This window comes from Mustela lutreola, chromosome 15 (genome assembly GCF_030435805.1).
Source record: "Mustela lutreola isolate mMusLut2 chromosome 15, mMusLut2.pri, whole genome shotgun sequence".
Lineage (NCBI taxonomy): Eukaryota > Metazoa > Chordata > Mammalia > Carnivora > Mustelidae > Mustela > Mustela lutreola.
Window position 1 is genome coordinate 6,018,849 of NC_081304.1, and position 17,495 is coordinate 6,036,343.

Sequence of the window (17,495 nt, forward strand, 5' to 3'; positions counted from 1 at the left end):
CATCGGTCCCCAGGAAGTTTTGTAGCAGGGTTCCCTAGCATTGGAGACCCTTTGGAAGATGTACCGGAAGAGGTACTAGTGAACGAGTGAACGTGCCTCCATCCAAGGCATTTGCGTAGGATTGGGGCACTTTTAAACTGTGTACTCTCCTGGGCTGTTTTGAAATTTTGGCATTGAGCGTGCATTGATTTTACATCGAGAATGATCACTAGTCTGGTGCCTGGCTGGCTCAGTTAGTGGACTTTGTGATTCTTGATCTTGGGGTTGGGAGTTCATGCCCTGTGTTGGATGTAGAGATAACTTAAAGTCTTAAAAAAAAATCACTAGTAAAATGGGATTATGCTTTTCAAATCACTAGAGAAAAAAGTACTTTTTATTTATATATTTTTAAGATTTATTTGAGAGAGAAAGAGCATGGGAGCCAAATGTGGGGCTGGATCCCAGGACCCTGGGATCATGATCTGAGCCAAAGGCAGACACTTAACTGACTGAGCCACCCAGGCGCCCCAAGAGTACATCCTATATAGCAAAAGGTAAAGATAGAAATCCACAAAGTAGCATAAATACATTAGTATAAATACAGAATCCAGAGTCAAACATTTCGGATAAAGATGAATCAGGGGAGATGCCTATTAGGCAAATTTTCATACTGGGTCAACCCAAAATCTAACCACAAGCTGTCCATCCTTTAAAAAAAAAAAAAAAATCTCGATATATATCTCTGTGTGTATGTGTGTATATACACATCTATCTATCTATCTATCTATCTATCTCAAGGGTTCCAGTTCATTGAAAAAACTGACACTGAAAGAAAAGATATTAGGCATATACCCTGCCTTTTTAAACAACTGTTTCAGGATAAACTAGCAGACATAATTCATGAAAGTTCTTTACAAAGTATTCCAGCCAATAAATGTGAAAAAAAGGATAACATCAGAAGTCATTATTTTGTAATTCCTAATGAAATAGTGTTTTAGGGCAAGCTTCTCAGAGGATGAAACCATAATATAAAAGGTTGGTGAAGAACTTGACTGTGAGCAGGTTCTCAACTCCTGATGCCAAGCCTATCGGCTGTAGCTTCTGATACACGGTATTAAGTACGCAGCACCATTTGAAAGTTGTTTTGTTTTGTTTTTGCCAAAAAGTTGAACCTGACATTAACGGAGGCTTTAAAACTAACTTCTAATTTAGAGGAAATAGCTGGAATAGAGCAACAAGTCAAATGGCACCAGAAAGTAAAGATAAATGCAAAATATGGTACATTTGACCTTTGTTTTTCAAGTCAGTGGTGTGGAGTAATATAAGACGGAAGGCAGGGACAGCTTTAGGTTAAAAGAAGCTGAAGAGACCCAACACCCAAATCGTGTGTGTGACCTTACCTGGATACTGGTTCACACCCATCAACTGTGAAAAGAGAATTAGAGGGGCGCCTGGGCGGCTCACTTGGTTAAGCTGCTGCCTTCGGCTCAGGTCATGATCCTGGGGTCCTGGAATCGAGTCCCGAATTGGGCTCCTTGCTTGGCAGGGAGCTTGCTTCTCCCTCTGACTCTGCCTGCTTGTGCGTGCGTTTCTCTCTCTCGCTCTCTCAGAAATAAATAAATAAGATCTTAAAAAAAAAAAAGATAATTAGATTAATATTGAAGTATGTGAATGTCTCCTGGGGTGAAATGATGTGATGTCTGGAATTACTTTAAAATACTTCAGAAAAATGAAAGGATAAATGGATTATTGGAGCAGATGTGAAAAAATCCTGATAACTAACAAATCTAGGTTGGCTCATTCACTATTCTGTTTTTGTGTACGAAAATTTTTGCATTGCACATTTTTAAAGGATGGGCAACCATGTGAGTTATATTACCATCTAGCAAGGTAGAATTTAAGACAAAAACATGAAATGGGTCAAATGTAATTCTTAATAAAGGGATTAAAAATACTTGGAACCTTGACATGCTAAAAAAATTAAAATATGTAAAACCAAAAAAGTTTAAAACTGCTGGAAACATAATAGTTGTAAAGATTTTAACACCTATTTTTGGCATTTGCAAAATGATACTATATCAAACTATAATAAAAGGCTCACTTAATAACTTATATACTAAATTCTGTGTCCTACAAACAGAATAACTGGAAACTGATAACATTAGACTATAAAGAAAGCTTCAAATTAAAAAAACAAAAACAAAAACAACCACAGTACACATCTGACTCCAGAGCAAATATTACATAAAACCAACAATTAAGGGGCGCCTGAGTGGCTCAGTGGGTTGAGCCGCTGCTTTTGGCTCGGGTCATGATCTCAGGGTCCTGGGATGGAGTCCCGCATCGGGCTCTCTGCTCAGCAGGAAGCCTGCTTCCCCCTCTCCCTCTCTGCCTGCCTCTCTGCCTACTTGTGATCTCTCTCTCTGTCAAATAAATAAAATAAAATCTTTAAAACAAAACAAAAAAACCCAACAATTAAGGGATGCCTGGGTAGCTCAGTCAGTTGGGTGTCTGCCTTTGGCTTAGGTCATGATCCCAGGGTCCTGGAATTGAGTCCAGAATTGGGCTCCTTGCTTAGCTGGGAACCTGCTTCTTCCTCTGCCTGCTGTTCCCCCTGCTTTTGTTCTCTCTCTGACAAATAAAAATAAAATCTTTAAAAAACAATTAAGGGGCGCCTAGGTGGCTCAGTGGGTTAAAGCCTCTGCCTTCTGCTCAGGTCATGATCCCAGGATCCTGAGATCAAGCCCTGCATCGGGCTCTCTGCTCAACAGAGAGCCTGCTTCCCCATCTCTATCTGCCTATCTCTCTACCTACTTGTGATCTCTGTCAAATAAAATCTTTTAAAAAAATTAATAACCAACATGGGGCGCCTGGGTGGCTCAGTGGGTTAAGCCTCTGCCTTCGGCTCAGGTCATGATCTCAGGGTCCTGGGATCGAGTCCCACATCGGGCTCTCTGCTCAGCAGGGTGCCTGCTTCCTCCTCTCTCTCTGCCTGCCTCTCTGCCTACTTGTGATCTCTCTCTGTCAAATAAATAAAATCTTAAAAAAAAAAATTAATAACCAACATATAAATTAGAATAATACAATACAAAAATGCAGGCACTTGGAAACAAACTCATTTCCGTTTCTGTGAGAAATCAAGTAATTACAGAATGCGTGGAGGATAAAAGTAACATGATCAAACCTAGAGGATTAGAAAGATCTAGAGGGTTCTAGAAGATTCTTTGTCAAGTGCCAGCATTATACCTTGGTCATTTATATTCCCGAGGGTTTAGCACTGTGCTTGGTATTCAGAAGAATCTTATGAATTCATAATGAATGAAAAGCAAAGTCAGGAAATTTGAGCCTTGAGGGATTCACTTCTTGCTAGAATATCACATATAAACCTTGAACGATGGGGCAAACTAGTCTAATAGTAAACATAACAGTCATGACTTAACAGAGCATTGCTGTGTTCCAGGCACTGTTACACTCACTGGACAAAATCATTTCATTTACAGCTCACAACAACCCTATGAGGTAGGTAGCCTATCAAGACATTAAAGAAGTCCTGCCAGGGACAGGGTTGCCAAGGATGCTGTTGCTGTGGACCAGAGAGGCCTTCTCCGGGTCCTCAGCTCATACCTCCCCATGGCCCTCTTTAGTTTACTTGTTAACTGTCTTCTCTCACTCGAGTGTAACCTCCGTGGAGTCAGGGCATGGAGGATGGTTTTAGGAGATCTGAAGCCTGAAACCCAGAGGAGAGGCACCGACTCCAGTGGTACCGGCTAGGGCCATGATGGCGCAGGCGTGTGCCAGGGTGTGGGAGTCAGAGATGATTTAAAATAACATCCATAAAACGTGATTTTGAGTAGAGAGAGCAGGAAGAATTCTGGTTGATGCTGGAGAAGGGAGAGGAGGATTCTCTACTTCTAGTTTGGTTTTTGTTCCTACAAGGACACTGGTTTTTAAACTTTTTTGGGTAGTCTTAGGGAAATCTGATGAACGTGCAGCCTACCCACTCCCACCCACCTGCAGACATGATACCCTAAGGTGCCCGCGATGTGAGATGTTCCAGGTGGAACATATGGTAGCCACAGGTTCTCTGGAGCTGTGTGCTCCAAAGTGGACAAAAGAAGAAAAAAGAAAAAATATCTGGCCAAAATTATATATATATATATATTATATATTTTTTAATTGAGTCTCTTACTAAAGGATTATGTACATAGGAAAGTAGGGAAATCATAAACGTCCCTCTCCGACAGTCCCTTTAGAAACACTCCTGAGCCACCTTTTTCCTGCGGGCCTGGGCGGACCCCAGAGGCTGGCCCTGGTGTGTCCCCGTCGGCCGCGCGTGCACACGCGAGCTTCCGTGCACGCCTCCTCGTCTTAGCGGGGGCCGGGGGCGGTGGGGGCCGGTTCCACGGGCCGGAGCCCCCCGCGAGGCTGCGGGGCAGGGGCTGCCGGTGGCCGCTTTTAACTTCACGGCGACGGACGCACAGAGAACACGCGCGCTTCTCTCGTGCGTGGACGTGAGGCTTTCGCAGCACTTTACCGGGGGGTGTTTGGACACCGGCTGGGGCAACAAGCAGTGGGGCCGCGTTTGTCCTCACACGGGTTTATCTTCCGAAGTGCAGTCGGGCTTGATCAAAAAGAAAAGGCAAATTACCGGCAACCGAGGCATCCACACACTAAAAACACACACATCCGCACACTAAAAAAAAAAAAACAAAACACACACGCACACGATTTGAAGAAGAGAAGATTTACGCAAACACACCCACAGGCACACGCTTTGAAGAAGAGATTCCCCGCTCGGTATTTGTTTTTACTTTGATAAGGAAAAGGATCACCACACGTAATCTACCGCACCCCAGATGGGACTCGAACCCACAATCCCTGGCTTAGGAGGCCAGTGCCTTATCCATTAGGCCACTGGGGCTTCACGAAAACGGCGCCCGATCACATGCCTCTTGAATTGTGACGCCGTGTGGCTGCGTAATGACGTCAGGCCCGGAAGTTCCTAGGTGCAAAACTCGGTTGGACGGGTGTCCTCACAATCAGCCTCAGGTGGGGGGGCTGCAGTTAGGAAAGGGTACGGAGGCCCGGCTGTGTCTAAAACAAGGATATAGCCTCGGATCCAGTTGCGGTAAAGGTTGTGATAGCATCTTTTCAGGATTAAAACGTAACGACCACGAAGGGACTCGAACCCTCAATCTTCTGATCCGAAGTCAGACGCCTTATCCATTAGGCCACGCGGTCCCCTACGTAACTATCCCTGCCAGGATACCTATTTAGCGACCTCCAACTACACTAGCATTGACGCTGCCGCAGAAGTCCCTGCAGGCCGGACTTCTGACGGCGCCCTCGCTCTGGCCCTAGTACACCTGTGACGCACCTTAGCGCCCGGCGCTCGCGGTCCTCTCCCGCCCACGCCGCCACCAGCGAGGGGGCTGCACCTGGCCTGCACTGCGAGCCCCTGGGCGTCGCGGCCGCGTGGCCTAACGGATAAGGCGTCTGACTTCGGATCAGAAGATTGAGGGTTCGAGTCCCTTCGTGGTCGGTTTCTTTTTGGGAGAGGGGCGCATGCCCTTCGGTGACGCGGGCCACAGCAGCCCCGCTCGGCCTCGTCTGCGGGTTCGTTCTGCCAACCTCCTCGGTTGCCGTCCTGCCTCCTCCTCCTCCTCGTCCGCTGCCCGGTCCCCGAGGCCGCTCGGCAATCGCCTTCCGGGAAGCCCGCTCCTCTCCGTGCACCTGCGCGCTCCCAGCGCCCTGTGGTCCCCGCGGGGCACGAACTCGTCGCCTCGCCTCGGACTCTAGCTTTTCGGGCAGCTGGCAGGAGCCCGCTCCGGTTTCGGGGCGCGCGGGCCGGCCGCCGGCGTGGCGGCACCACGGGAGGGGCGCGGGCGTGCGGCTGCACGTTACCACGGACCACGTGGAAACCCCGTGTTGTCGCGCCCCAGTGGCCTAATGGATAAGGCACTGGCCTCCTAAGCCAGGGATTGTGGGTTCGAGTCCCACCTGGGGTGGTGCGGGTGCTTCTCCCCGCGGCAACTTTTGGTGTCGGGAACACGCGGACCTCTGTGTACTCCAACTTCCGAGACGACGACCCGGGTCCCGAGGGCTCCATGTACCTGGGCCCTGACGCCGGACCCCGGCTCCCGGCCCGCCCGCTCCTGCCGCGCAGTTTCCCAGGGCCTCGGCTTTGCCCGGGGTCTTGGGGTCAATTCGGCCCGAATTCCCCGCTCCGGGCCTGGTGTCACCGCGCCCCTTGGGGGCCCGCTATACCTTTAAGCCGCCGGGATGAGTCCGGATGAGTCGTCTCGGCCTGTGGGCTGTACAAAAGTTGCGGGGCGGTCTTCTTCGGACTTTTTGGCGCCGTTTATTCACGGGCGCGTGAGGCGAGCAGAGAGCCAAAAAACTACGTTTCTACCCCAGGTGGGACTCGAACCCACAATCCCTGGCTTAGGAGGCCAGTGCCTTATCCATTAGGCCACTGGGGCCTGCGAGTTCGGGGAGCGCCATCCGGCCCCCTAGTCTCGGCCCGCAGCGGCGGGGCCGGGGACTGCCGGACCCCCCGGGCACGGGCGCGCAAGCCTGACGCCCCACCCAGCCCATGCGCCCCCCGGTGCAGAGCTGACGGAAAGTCCAGGAACTTTAGGAAAAAGTAGTGCAGGAAGTGAACGAGGACAGAACAGCGTCCATCACGAAAACTGGAACCCAAGCACTGAGGGGCTTCCCCATCGCCAGGCAGTGCACGACCAGGACAAACCTTTCCAATCACAAGTATACATCACCGATCAAACAAATATTTATAACGCTAAAGAGATACTTCAGCCTAATGTTTTGGTCCTTTGAAACTGTCTACAAAGAGTAATACAAATAACGAATGAGTTCATTTTTAAACGTGACACGTGCTTAGACTCCACTATTAACGTCCGTGCATTTCTTTTTTTTTTTTTTTTAAAGATTATTTATTTATTTGACAGAGAGATCACATGTAGGCAGAGAGGCAGGCAGAGAGAGAGAGGAGGAAGCAGGCTCCCTGCTGAGCAGAGAACCCGATGTGGGACTCGATCCCAGGACTCTGGGATCACGACCTGAGCCGAAGGCAGCAGCTTAAACCACTGAGCCACCCAGGCACCCACATCCGTGCATTTCTAAAAGATGTTCCCGCAGAAGCTTCAGCAGAAAGCAGCCGTTATTCCCCGTGCGCTTGCCTCGAGAATTTGCCTCCCCCATCTCCAGGCATCCAGGGCCCAGGGAACTTGGACATTCTTCTTTGCTTTTCTCTCTCCCACATGTGGAGAGTCTGCAGAAACCCGTCTCCTTCCTGCCTAACCTCAGCAAGAAGCAGGAATTTGGAGCCACCTGACTCCAGTCCCTGGCCTTGAGGGAGCTCTTTAAGTTAACCAATTCGTTCCTTGAGGTGTGACATTCATGTGACAAGTGGATGAGAGCAGGCACTTCCGCATCCCAGAAGTCTCCTCCCCCTCAGTCACCACCCCCTGCAACTACTCCCCATAAAGCACTTTGGCCTTGCTTTGAGCTACTTCGCTGAATCATTTTCACCTGCGCTCATACTTTTGCCCACCGCCTTTTAAAGGTTATTGCTTTCCTAATTAGTAGGCGCCACTGCCAAAATGGGGCTGGAAGCGAGGGAGATGTAGAGTCGTATGCTCTACCGGCGCCGCCAGCCAGGCACCAGAGCACCCAGCATTTTTAAAGGGGGGGTCCTACTCCTGTGTCTATCCTGTCCCTCAGGCTGTTGCTTCTCTTTCCCTTTCATCCCCTCCTGTGTGTCCTCAGGCCCCACGGGTCAGCTCCTCACAGGCAAAACCATCCACATCCCACCATCCTCCCAAGGCTGTTTCCTTTCTGCCTTCCCGGTGTCCAGGCAGCACCATGCATGGCACACGCGCACCTGCTCCCGCTCTGCCTGGGCCCACTTCCTGTCTCCTGTCTCCATCATCCTCCTGCACCTGCTGCTGGCTCTCCGTTCCTGCGGCCACTGCCCGAGTTCCAGGACGGGTCCCTGCCGCCCACAGGGGTCAGTCCACCCGCCTGTGCTCATCTTCCCGTGCGCTCCTTGTTCATTCACAGATGAATCTCCCCGACAGCCTCTGCAGGGGTAGAGTCTCAATGTCCGGTCACATTTTAAGCCCTCACCTTGCTCCATGGCCAGCCCCTCCCCTCTCCCTCCTATGTCAAGAACCATGACCAAGTTTATCTGCTCTGACCCTCAAGCTGGAACTAGTTGCATCTCTGGTTCCCAGAACCTATTTAGACCTGATATTTACGTTTTAGCATGTGTTACCGTAGCAGGAATCCCACTTTTCTTCCCGACTTTTTATCATCACCTGCAAATGTAAATTCTCTGGAAGAAAGGACTTTCTTGTTCACCGCTGAGTCCCTGGGACATCGCCCAGTGTCTGGCTTTCACTGTTTGTTGAATTAACGAATAAGCAGGCCAATGTGGCACCGCCTTGCCTCGAGCTTCTCCTGCTCCTAGGTTCTGAGTCTCTTGAGGGGACTCATTAGTCATTTATCAACGACTTTTGTCCCTTGTTTACACTTAAATGAATGAGGGCCCAGCTCACATGGTGTACCTGCTACTGGGGCTAATTATCCGCCGTTCAGAGCATCACAAAGCAGTATTTGCTGAACGCGTGAACTAGATCAAAATCATAGAGAACATCCTAAGAAATCCGTACACGCCTATCTTCTGCTATAGTTATGCTGGGCCGGGCACTTCCCGTACCCAGAGGATTGCAAAAACCTATTTTCAGTTCCAACTCACTCTTTTCCTGCCTCTCAAACCCCACAGCGTGCGACAGCACCGGACACGTGGGATCCTTCCCACTAGAGAACCTCAGCAGCTCTGTCACCGACATTTTTTTTTTTTTTTAAAGATTTTGAGAGAGCGTGTGTGCATGGGGTGGGGGGGGGGCTCCCCGCTGAGGGCAGGACCCTGAGATCTTGACCTGAGTCAACATCTTGTCCAAACCAAGACTTGGACACTCAACCGACAGAGCCACCCAGGCGCCCCTCCCTGTCACCTACAGTTATTAAAATCTAAACTCTTGAACTTGGATTGGAGTCTCCACATTGAGCTTCTGTCTCCCTTTCCAGAATCCCCTCCCACGATCCCCTGGCACGAAGCCACCATTCAGATGGCTGCCTCAGCTCCTCCACCCCAGCCTTTTCTTTGGTTTCCCTTTTCCATACTGTTCTCTCCCACCGGCCCGGCCCTCCCCCACCTCTACGGACTAAAATCCTTTCCCTTTTCAAGGCCCAGCTCACCTGTCTCAGCCCTCCCACCCCAAGGCAGGTTTCCTGAGAGGAGACACTGCAGCTCGGCCCTGTTTCCAGGGGGCAGATTTCAACTGGCGGAGAAGGTCGGCATTCTAGCGTTCTGAATGAGGCGAAGCCCACTGCATTTCTTGCGGAGTTTTAATGCAGCTCATATGGTAAACGAGTAATTAAGGTTTGACAATAGGTGATGGCTCATGAAGACCTCTGCAACCCTCCTTCCAGATGAACATTCTCGTGTACAGGTGTTAACAACCACACACCAACACACCCCCACACACAGGGTCTCCTGACGGTGTTCAGGCTCTCGGCTGTGGCAGCATGGACCCCCTGAAGAGGGCCGTGCCGGCTCTGGAGGATTTCAATCCATACCCACTCTCCTGTCTGTTTTTAGGGCAGAATGTATTCGCTTTTTTCTCAGCCTTTCGTGATTCATGTTTTCTATCCTGAAAACAAAAAGACCGCAATTAGGCCCAGATGCTCTATTCAGAGTGGTGAGAGCTGCTGCAGCTCAGTGCAGGGGCCCCCGGGTGAGCGGTCTCTCTCTCTCCCCGCGCTCCCCCACCCTCTGCTGGGAAATCGTGGACTCCCCCTGCCTCCTGTCTTCTTGGTGCCGCCAACCCTACCCCCACCCCCACGACTTGGCTGAGAGGAGCTTGGGGGCCCTTTCTGGGACCTGATTCTGTGTAGTGCAGCGTCTTCTTTGGATGGCTCCTTCGCTGGCTGGCTGGCCTCAGCAATCATGTCTCGAATTTTCTGAAGACAATCTGCCAGATTTCGGAACTGGTAGCGGCTACATTCAGAGGTGAGTATCAACTCACCTGACCTATTGATCTTATTTTTATGCTGCAGAGAACAAAAGAAAAGCCCGAGTTCTACAGAGAAAAGGCTTTTTTTGTTTTGTTTTTTAAGATTTTATTTATTTGACAGAGAGACCGAGAGAGCACAACAAGGCAGAGCTGCAGGCAGAGGGAGAGAGAGAAGCAGGCTTCCCCGCTGAGCAGGGAGCCCAATGTGGGGCTTGATCACAGGACCCTGGGATCATGACCCAAGCCGAAGACAGACACCTGACCCACTAAGCCACGCAGGTGTCCCCGGAGTAGAGGTTTAAGGGCGACTGAGGAATTATGGAAAAGGGGCTGGTGGTTACCGTGATGGCGATCCTCTGCCGCACGGGCTCTGCGATCCACTCGGCAGTTGCCAAGTGGAACCTGACTTCAGCCTTGGAGTTCACTGCAAATTAAGGAAGGAGAGAGCACGGGTCACTGAGACTCTCAAGTAGGCTCAGCACCCGGTGGCTGGTGACGATCCTGAAACAGGGAGGCAAGACATCCAGCCAGGGATGTTTCTGCCCTGTGTGCCTCGGGGATACAAAGTTGGTGATGGGAGGAGCCTGCAAAGATAGTGAAGCACTGCTGGACGAAAACGAACTTTCAGGAACTAAATGCTCGGTGCTTCTCTCTCTCTCTTTTTTTTTTTAAAGATTTTTTTTTTTTTTTTTTTTGAGAGAGACCACAAGTAGGCAGAGAGGCAGGCAGAGAGAGAGAGGAGTAAGCAGGCTCCCCGCCGAGAGCCCGATGCGGGGCTCGATCCCAGGACCCCAAGACCATGACCCGAGCCGAAGGCAGAGGCTCAACCCACTGAGCCACCCAGGCGCCCACTCGGTGCTTCTCTTAATGGGGTCTGAATAGAATGGGGGGAGGTGGGTTCCACGAAAGAAACCTGTTCGCAGAGCCAGCTGCCAACTCACACTGTGATTTCCCTTTGTTTAGGGAACCCGAGTCCTAGCAACCCGCAGCTGATCAGACCACATTCACAAGAATAAAGAGGATTATTATAAACTGGTGGTATTTAGGCTTCTGCTAAAAAAAATCCCTTTATTCCATATGACTGTAAACACAGAATTCCGAAAGTACATCTCCCAGCCAAGTTATAAAGTGAAAGAAAACAAGGTGTCTTGTACCTTTGTTAACATTCTGGCCCCCAGGACCACTACTCCGACAGTAAGATATCGTCAAACGATCTATAGAACAGGACGCACACCAGAAAGAAAAAAAAAGAGAGACAGAGATTATTCCATGCCAAAATGCACAAATTAATTTATTACCAACATAACCATCCCTATGATACCTCTCTTTCAATGACTTTTATATATATTAATGTAACATTCAGGGCAGTAAAGTCGAGATTATTTACAGTTTGTCAAAACTAAAATCAAGAAGAAGTCCCCTTTCCAGGGTCACAGCAGAGGTTGTAAAATTATGACCTGGGTCGTTTGCCTCTAGTCTGGTCCCTTTCACCAGATCTGGCTGGGCTAGCTTTTTGCTGTTTGCTTGTTTTAAAGCGGAGACTCTTTCAAAAGCACGAACTAGGGACAAACATAGCTTGATGTCGTATTTCACAATGTGGTGGGTGTGGAAGCCCCACAGACTGGAAGCTCCAAGAGGACAGACGCTCACTGTCTATTCCCAGCGCCCGCTGGATGGAAGTGGCCTAGCACCCGAGCCTGGGGCTTTGCTTCTAACACTGGCACAGCCCCTGACTGACTGTGATCTTGGCAAAGTCCCTCTGCTTCCCTGGGCCTCAGGTTGGTTTGTCTATAAAATGTAAAATGACGTTTCTTCCTTCTGTTTTCATAATTCGTGAAAAGCAGCGTCTGAGTCCTCGTCTGGAGAAGGCATGCTAGTGGGAAAGTTCCAGAAGACTGGATGGTGAGCCAGCCGAAAGGTACGAGTGGCAAAGAGCTGGCCCCGAGTCACTGGTGGCCCATCTCCCTCACGACTCCTTCTGAGAGGCGTCCTTCCCTCCTCCTCTCATTTTATTTTTTTTTTAAGATAGAGGGAGAAGCAGGCTCCCCACTGAACAAGAAGCCCAAAGCAGGACTCAGTCCCAGGACACTGATCATGACCTGAGCGGCAAGCCGGCTTTTCCCTCTGCCTGCTGCTCCCCCTGCTTGTGCCCTCCTGCTTGCTCTCTCTCTCTCTCTGACAAATAAATAAATAAATAAAATCTTTTTTTAAAAAAAAGATATGCAAACAGTGGGGAGAAGTCCCCACTCCTGTTCCCCAGCCAAGAGGTATGTCCTTTCTTCTCGACTCCCCAAGCCAGTCCTCATATCCAATTCCTTGTACATCCTTTCAGATTTATGTATATGCATAGAAATCTGTTTCTGACGCAGAGATATCTTCTTCAGCAGCTTAACTTCTTCTAAATAGCCATCCACTCATCTACTGTAGAGACTGGTCTGTGTCCCAAGGCCACCACGAGCCCTCACTTGTCTTGCACGCTGCATGGCAGTCCGGAGCGGCTGTGCCACAATTTTGTGGCCACTCTAAACAGTGCCGAGAGGACTCTGCTTTTGCATGCCCAAAGACAGTTTATATATTTTTGTGAGGCTGGAGAGGTCTGGAAGGAATGTTTAGGGGTGGGGGAAGTGACTGATTTTTTATAAAACACAATTACTTACCCAGAGGAATGTCGTTACTGGCCTTCTGTGCTTCAGCCTGTAACGTAACATACACAGTGTCAAATGAACATCACCCACTGTGACTCTGAATTGGTCCAGGGCAATCGGAGAAAGGACGGAAAGCCACACTGCAGATGTAACACAACTATTTTCGGGTCCCCCGCAAAATCATTTCAGGATGACAGAGAAAGCTTCCCCGGACTCCGGAGATGCCAGCTCTGAAACACTCTTCCAGGACGTCTGAACTGGGATCTGCAGCCTTAGCTGGAGTTGCGCACCACTGAGGGCCGGGCTCCTTGGAGGGAGGCCAAAATGTGCAGGACGTGTGCCTCAGAGAGACTCTAAAAGGAACACCCTCTGCTAACCCAGAACAACAAACCTGGTGGGCCACCTTGTTCCTTCCTGGACCATGGGGGCTCACCTGGGAGGCCATGTGCCTTCAGGGTTTGTGTCAGATGGAACTACTCACTGCAGGACTTTTCACCTCTGTGTCTCTCCTGTGATCTGTTTCTTGGTAGTCATGTCCTTGAGCCTGAGCCCCTTGTCTGCAGGCCTGGTGCAGACATGACCCGCTCTGAGGCTCTTCTGGTCAGCCAAACTCATGGTATCCTCACCTGTCCCCTGTCTGGCTGCCTTCATCCCTTTTCATCTTAGAAAGATTTCGGAGTGCAACCCTCACTGCCCTGCTCTCCCTGCCTACTGAGGACTCCTGGCCCCGCCCTCCTTGGAGCTGTGCTCCCTCTTCCTCCTGAGCTGTCCTTGCCAGCTTCCTTCTTACTTCTCTGTGCTTATCCCACGCTCCCTCGCTTGCTCTTTGCAACTTTTATTTTTTTTAAAGATTTTACTTATTTGACAGAGAGAGACACAGCAAGAGAGAGAACACAAGAAGGGGGAGTGAGGGCGCCTGGGTGGCTCAGTGGGTTAAAGCCCCTGCTTTCGGCTCGGGTCATGAACCCAGGGTCCTGGAATTGAGCCCCGCATCGGGCTCTCTGCTCAGCGAGGAGCCTGCTTTCCTTCCTCTCTCTCTGCCTGCCTCTCTGCCTACCTGTGATCTCTGTCAAATAAATTAAAAAAAAAAAAGAAGAAGTAGGGGGAGTGAGAGAGGGAGAAGCAGGCTTCTTGCTGAGCAGGGAGCCCGAAGTGGGGCTTGATACCAGGACCCTGGGATCATGACCTGAGCTACTGCAGATGCTCAACCAAATGAGCCACCCAGGCTCCCCTAAAAATTTTATTTTTAAGTAATCTCTACACCCAACATAGGGCTTGAACTCACAACCCCAAGTTGCACGCTCCAGCCAGGCACTCCAAGAATGATCCCTGTAAAACCTGAATCTTTTCACTTCTCTCCCTCAAATCCCCAATATGTTCCATGGTATTTGGAGTAAAGCTAAAGGCCTACTAACCCTGTAAACATGTCACCCCCCACCCCCACGCCTCTCCTGTTTAGCTTTATCTGCTCTGACTCCCCTGCTCAGCCACACTGGCCTGCTTGCTGTTCCTCCAACAAGGCAAGCATGCTATCGCTCTGAGGTGGTCCCAGGAATGTTCATCTCTGCAGAGATGTTCATCTCCCCAACTAGGCGCATGGCCCACTGCCTTGCTTCTTCCAGGTCCCTAATCAGATGTCATCTTCCCAGAGGCCTTCCTAGACCACGCTGCTTAAAACTGCAACCCTTCCCCCTACCTCAGCACTCTTTCCTTCTAGGTTTTATTTCCCCAGAAGTACTCATGGCCATCTCACATACACTCTAGTTCTGATTTTATTTGTTGCTTGTCTCCCTCCATGAGAAGATAAGCTCCACAAGCATTCAGAATCTGTTTTAACTTCCGTATCTCCAGGCCTGGCACAGTGCACACACCATGCTTTCAGCTGAAGTTCAATGTCTCTTTCAGTCCCGTCGGTGGAAACGCAACAGAACTGGCTAGGTCCCGTCCCTCCTGCCCGGGGCCCGTTCAGAGCCGGTACCCAGCAGGCTGGGAATCCGTGCACCCTGAAGAGGGGCTCTGTTTCCTAAGGCGCGCTGAAGTTCCTAGAGGCTATGCACAGTGTAATTTCCCAAAAGGTTCCAAACAGTTTGGCAGCCTTTGGGTTCTACCGTCCACTCTGGAGGGGAAATGCCCACGTGTGGGCCAGGAGGCCGGGGGACGAGCGGGGACGCCAGGGGCCCCCTAAGAAACACTCAGCGCGCCCTCGCGGCGCCCGCACACTCCAGGCCTCCGGGGTCCCGCCCCGCGGCCCCATCCCCGCTCGCCCCGGACGCAAGTCCCCTCCCGCGGCCACCGCCTCGTTCCGCGCGCACCTGCGATTTGCTCCCGCCCGGCCGATGCTGCCCGGGTTTCCCGCTGTCCCCCGAGCAGGGACGGGGAAACGCCCCTTCCGTCCAGCCCTCCCCGCTCACCGGCACCCTCCATGCGGTGTCCGAGCCCCGGGATTCCGGGTAGAGCTTGTCCAGGCTGTAGATGCTCTGGAACTCGGTGCCCTCTGCTTGCTTGTGCAGAGCCCGCTGGGGACAGCGCGCGGGCGGCGGGAGCAGCCAGGCGCCGGTTCGTCTCAGGCCCCAGTGCAGGAACCGGGCGGTCGCCATGTTCGGATCCCGGGGCGGCTTCCGGTGGGTGCTTCCTTCCGCGGTCCGCGGGCTCCTGTGTCCGTCTGGATTTTAGTTCCGCGCGGCTTTTAGGGCCCGCCGGGGTCTCTGGGAGGCAGCGAGCTGAGCTCCGGAGTTGCTCTCCCTGGCACCTGCGAGACGCTCCCCTTCGGCTGGCCGCCATGGGGAGGCCAGGGTGGAGCGCTGAGATCCTCTGTGGGCCAGACAGCGAGCTCTCAAGGGAGCCTCCTGGTGAAAAGAACCCTCGGAATCCGTGTCCCCCAGAAACACCACTTCTCTCCTTTTCAGGGGCAGTGACGCCCTCCCGGTCCGCTCTCCTGTCCGTCTGCATCCCCTGTGCTCTGACTCTGCTCTACTCTCTCTTCTTTTTTTCTTCCATGTCACTCAATCTTCTTTTTCTAGTTCATTGCCCGTCTTCAGTCAGAATATAATAAGCTGGGGTCGGGGGGAGCACTGGCTCCCGGCTGGGTCCCCAGCACCCAGAGCCTGGCAAATCACAGATACTCCAAACTTACGAGTTTTGTCAGTGTTTTTGAAAGGTGAATTCTGCTAGAGCTGAGTTTTGGTAACTTCAGGGTCATTCACAAGGCAGTTTAAGCACACCCCAGCTGAGCAGGTGTGCGAAGACTCCACAAGACAGATACCAGATGGGGGGAGAAGCTGGCAGGTGGAGAAAGACATGTGTTTAAAACGGGACCCACACCCCTTTGCAGAAGAAACAGCGTTGTGGGAGCATGATGAGGGTTTCTCCTAGCCAGGAGGTAAAGGAATGTTGGGGGAAAGGGTAGAGATCTAAGCCACCACAGACAGGCTAAGCAGAGCCCTTTTCCAGGGTTCTTAAGACACGAACCTCCAAACAGAAGTTCTAACTCAGACAGGTTCAAAGTAGAGCAAGAAGTGTTTGGAGAGAGCTGTGTTGGCTAAGTTTCTTTGTTGAGAGGCAGTGTAGGTAATGGAAACAACTCAATAAATGATTAGTGATTATTAGTCATCCCAGTGATTGTTTTGTAATGAAGAGTTCTATTTTTAGTAAAAGCACAATTACCTAGAAAAATATGTCCCTAGGGATGCTGGCTTTTTGAAACAGGAGGCTGTCATCAAATCAAGCCTTTACAGGCATATTCTTCAGGAAGGAATAAACTACTTCCCTGGCACTGGCTTTGTAAACGCAAACTAGGAAGGGAATGATGATAGACATTTGCCTTCTGGGCTCTAGGCTGGAAAGGGAATCTCTGAATCTCTTGGGTCCCTCCCTGTCTTAGTCCCAAGACCTCAGACGGAACTGAGGCGTCACTGTGGTGACCGGAAAAAGCTGCTCCAAGGAGCAAAGCCAGGGACTCACTTAGGTCGACAGCTCAAGGATTATGAATAATAAAGTCAGCACCATTTCATGGCATCATTGCTCTGAGGCTGGGTTCCAGCCCTGCTCCTGCCCCAGAGTGATAGGAAAAAGGAGCTGTAGGTTTCCATGGCCTCAAATAAACACAGCCTGCTCAGGCCATCTGGTGGATTCTGGACGAGGAAGGGGGTTGAGGAGAGAGTGAGACACGCTACTCCTGGGTGGAGAGGGGAGCAGCTGGCAAGCTCCTCTCACCCGCTGCTGTTGTGAACCATCCAGAATAGAGGCCCTTCTGGAAGAAACAGGCTGAGAAGTGCCACCTGTTCCCTTTAAAGGTGGGCACTTTCCATCCCCTCCTTGGTCCTCTACGGACTGAAATGGGGCTTCAAGAAGGGGTCCTTCGGAGGCAAGAGGAAAACAGGGAAGACAGACAAATCATCATTGCTGGTAGCTGACGAGCTTGTAGAGACGAGCCCTCCTCTCTGGCCTGTGAGTTGGGGGACCACTACCATGTCGGGGACCCATAGGATTTTCCTTTCTTCTTTTCTGGAGTGCCTTGGGTCCGACTGCTCTTAAAACTAAACATTATAAAGAGATAGGAATGTGCAGTATTGCAGAATGGAACAGGTCAGCTCGAGGTTCTAATGTTTCTGTGTGACTCTGAATTACTAATTCAACCCCGAAGCCTCAGAATCTCCATCAGTAGAACAGAGCCTCCCAAGGTTGACGCGGCCCGGCACAAAGTCAGCAGACAGCAGAAGTGAGCTGTGGCAAGGAGATGATTAGGAACTTCTTTTTACTTTCAGGGATTGGA

The 17,495-nt window shown here is 50.8% G+C and overlaps 1 protein-coding gene and 5 non-coding genes across 8 annotated transcripts; 2 read left to right on the forward strand and 4 right to left on the reverse strand.

The window, feature by feature from the left end:
- Positions 1-4,827: 4,827 nt before the first annotated feature.
- On the reverse strand, positions 4,828-4,900 carry TRNAR-CCU (transfer RNA arginine (anticodon CCU)). Its single transcript has one exon. It is a non-coding gene; the product is annotated as a tRNA-Arg (tRNA).
- Positions 4,901-5,147: 247 nt separating this feature from the next.
- On the reverse strand, positions 5,148-5,220 carry TRNAR-UCG (transfer RNA arginine (anticodon UCG)). Its single transcript has one exon. It is a non-coding gene; the product is annotated as a tRNA-Arg (tRNA).
- Positions 5,221-5,448: 228 nt separating this feature from the next.
- TRNAR-UCG (transfer RNA arginine (anticodon UCG)) lies at positions 5,449-5,521 on the forward strand. Its single transcript has one exon. It is a non-coding gene; the product is annotated as a tRNA-Arg (tRNA).
- Positions 5,522-5,914: 393 nt separating this feature from the next.
- TRNAR-CCU (transfer RNA arginine (anticodon CCU)) lies at positions 5,915-5,987 on the forward strand. Its single transcript has one exon. It is a non-coding gene; the product is annotated as a tRNA-Arg (tRNA).
- Positions 5,988-6,388: 401 nt separating this feature from the next.
- On the reverse strand, positions 6,389-6,461 carry TRNAR-CCU (transfer RNA arginine (anticodon CCU)). The gene has a single exon. It is a non-coding gene; the product is annotated as a tRNA-Arg (tRNA).
- A 2,932-nt stretch (positions 6,462-9,393) lies between these two features.
- On the reverse strand, positions 9,394-15,371 carry MRPL58 (mitochondrial ribosomal protein L58). Of its 3 annotated transcripts, none has more exons than XM_059149173.1 (6): positions 15,136-15,371; positions 12,737-12,773; positions 11,234-11,293; positions 10,421-10,503; positions 9,947-10,116; positions 9,394-9,711 (listed from the first exon to the last, which is right to left on the reverse strand). In XM_059149173.1, exons 1-6 carry the CDS (start codon positions 15,319-15,321, stop codon positions 9,570-9,572), a joined length of 678 nt encoding a protein of 225 aa, XP_059005156.1. In that variant the 5' UTR covers positions 15,322-15,371; the 3' UTR covers positions 9,394-9,569. The 3 variants fall into 3 exon arrangements, with proteins under 3 accessions (XP_059005156.1, XP_059005154.1, XP_059005155.1); XM_059149171.1 differs by having other exon boundaries at positions 9,394-9,716; positions 15,037-15,371; XM_059149172.1 differs by having other exon boundaries at positions 9,394-9,716; positions 15,136-15,369.
- Positions 15,372-17,495: the final 2,124 nt, after the last annotated feature.

Coding starts and splice junctions, on each gene's coding strand:
- MRPL58 (XM_059149171.1), bottom strand. CDS start 15,321: ATGGCGACCGCCCGGTTCCTGCACTGGGGCCTGAGACGAACCGGCGCC. Junction 12,774..15,036: donor CGGGCGGGAGCAAATCGCAG/GTGCGCGCGGAA, acceptor GTTACGTTACAG/GCTGAAGCACAGAAGGCCAG. Junction 10,504..11,233: donor GGGCCAGAATGTTAACAAAG/GTACAAGACACC, acceptor CTTAATTTGCAG/TGAACTCCAAGGCTGAAGTC.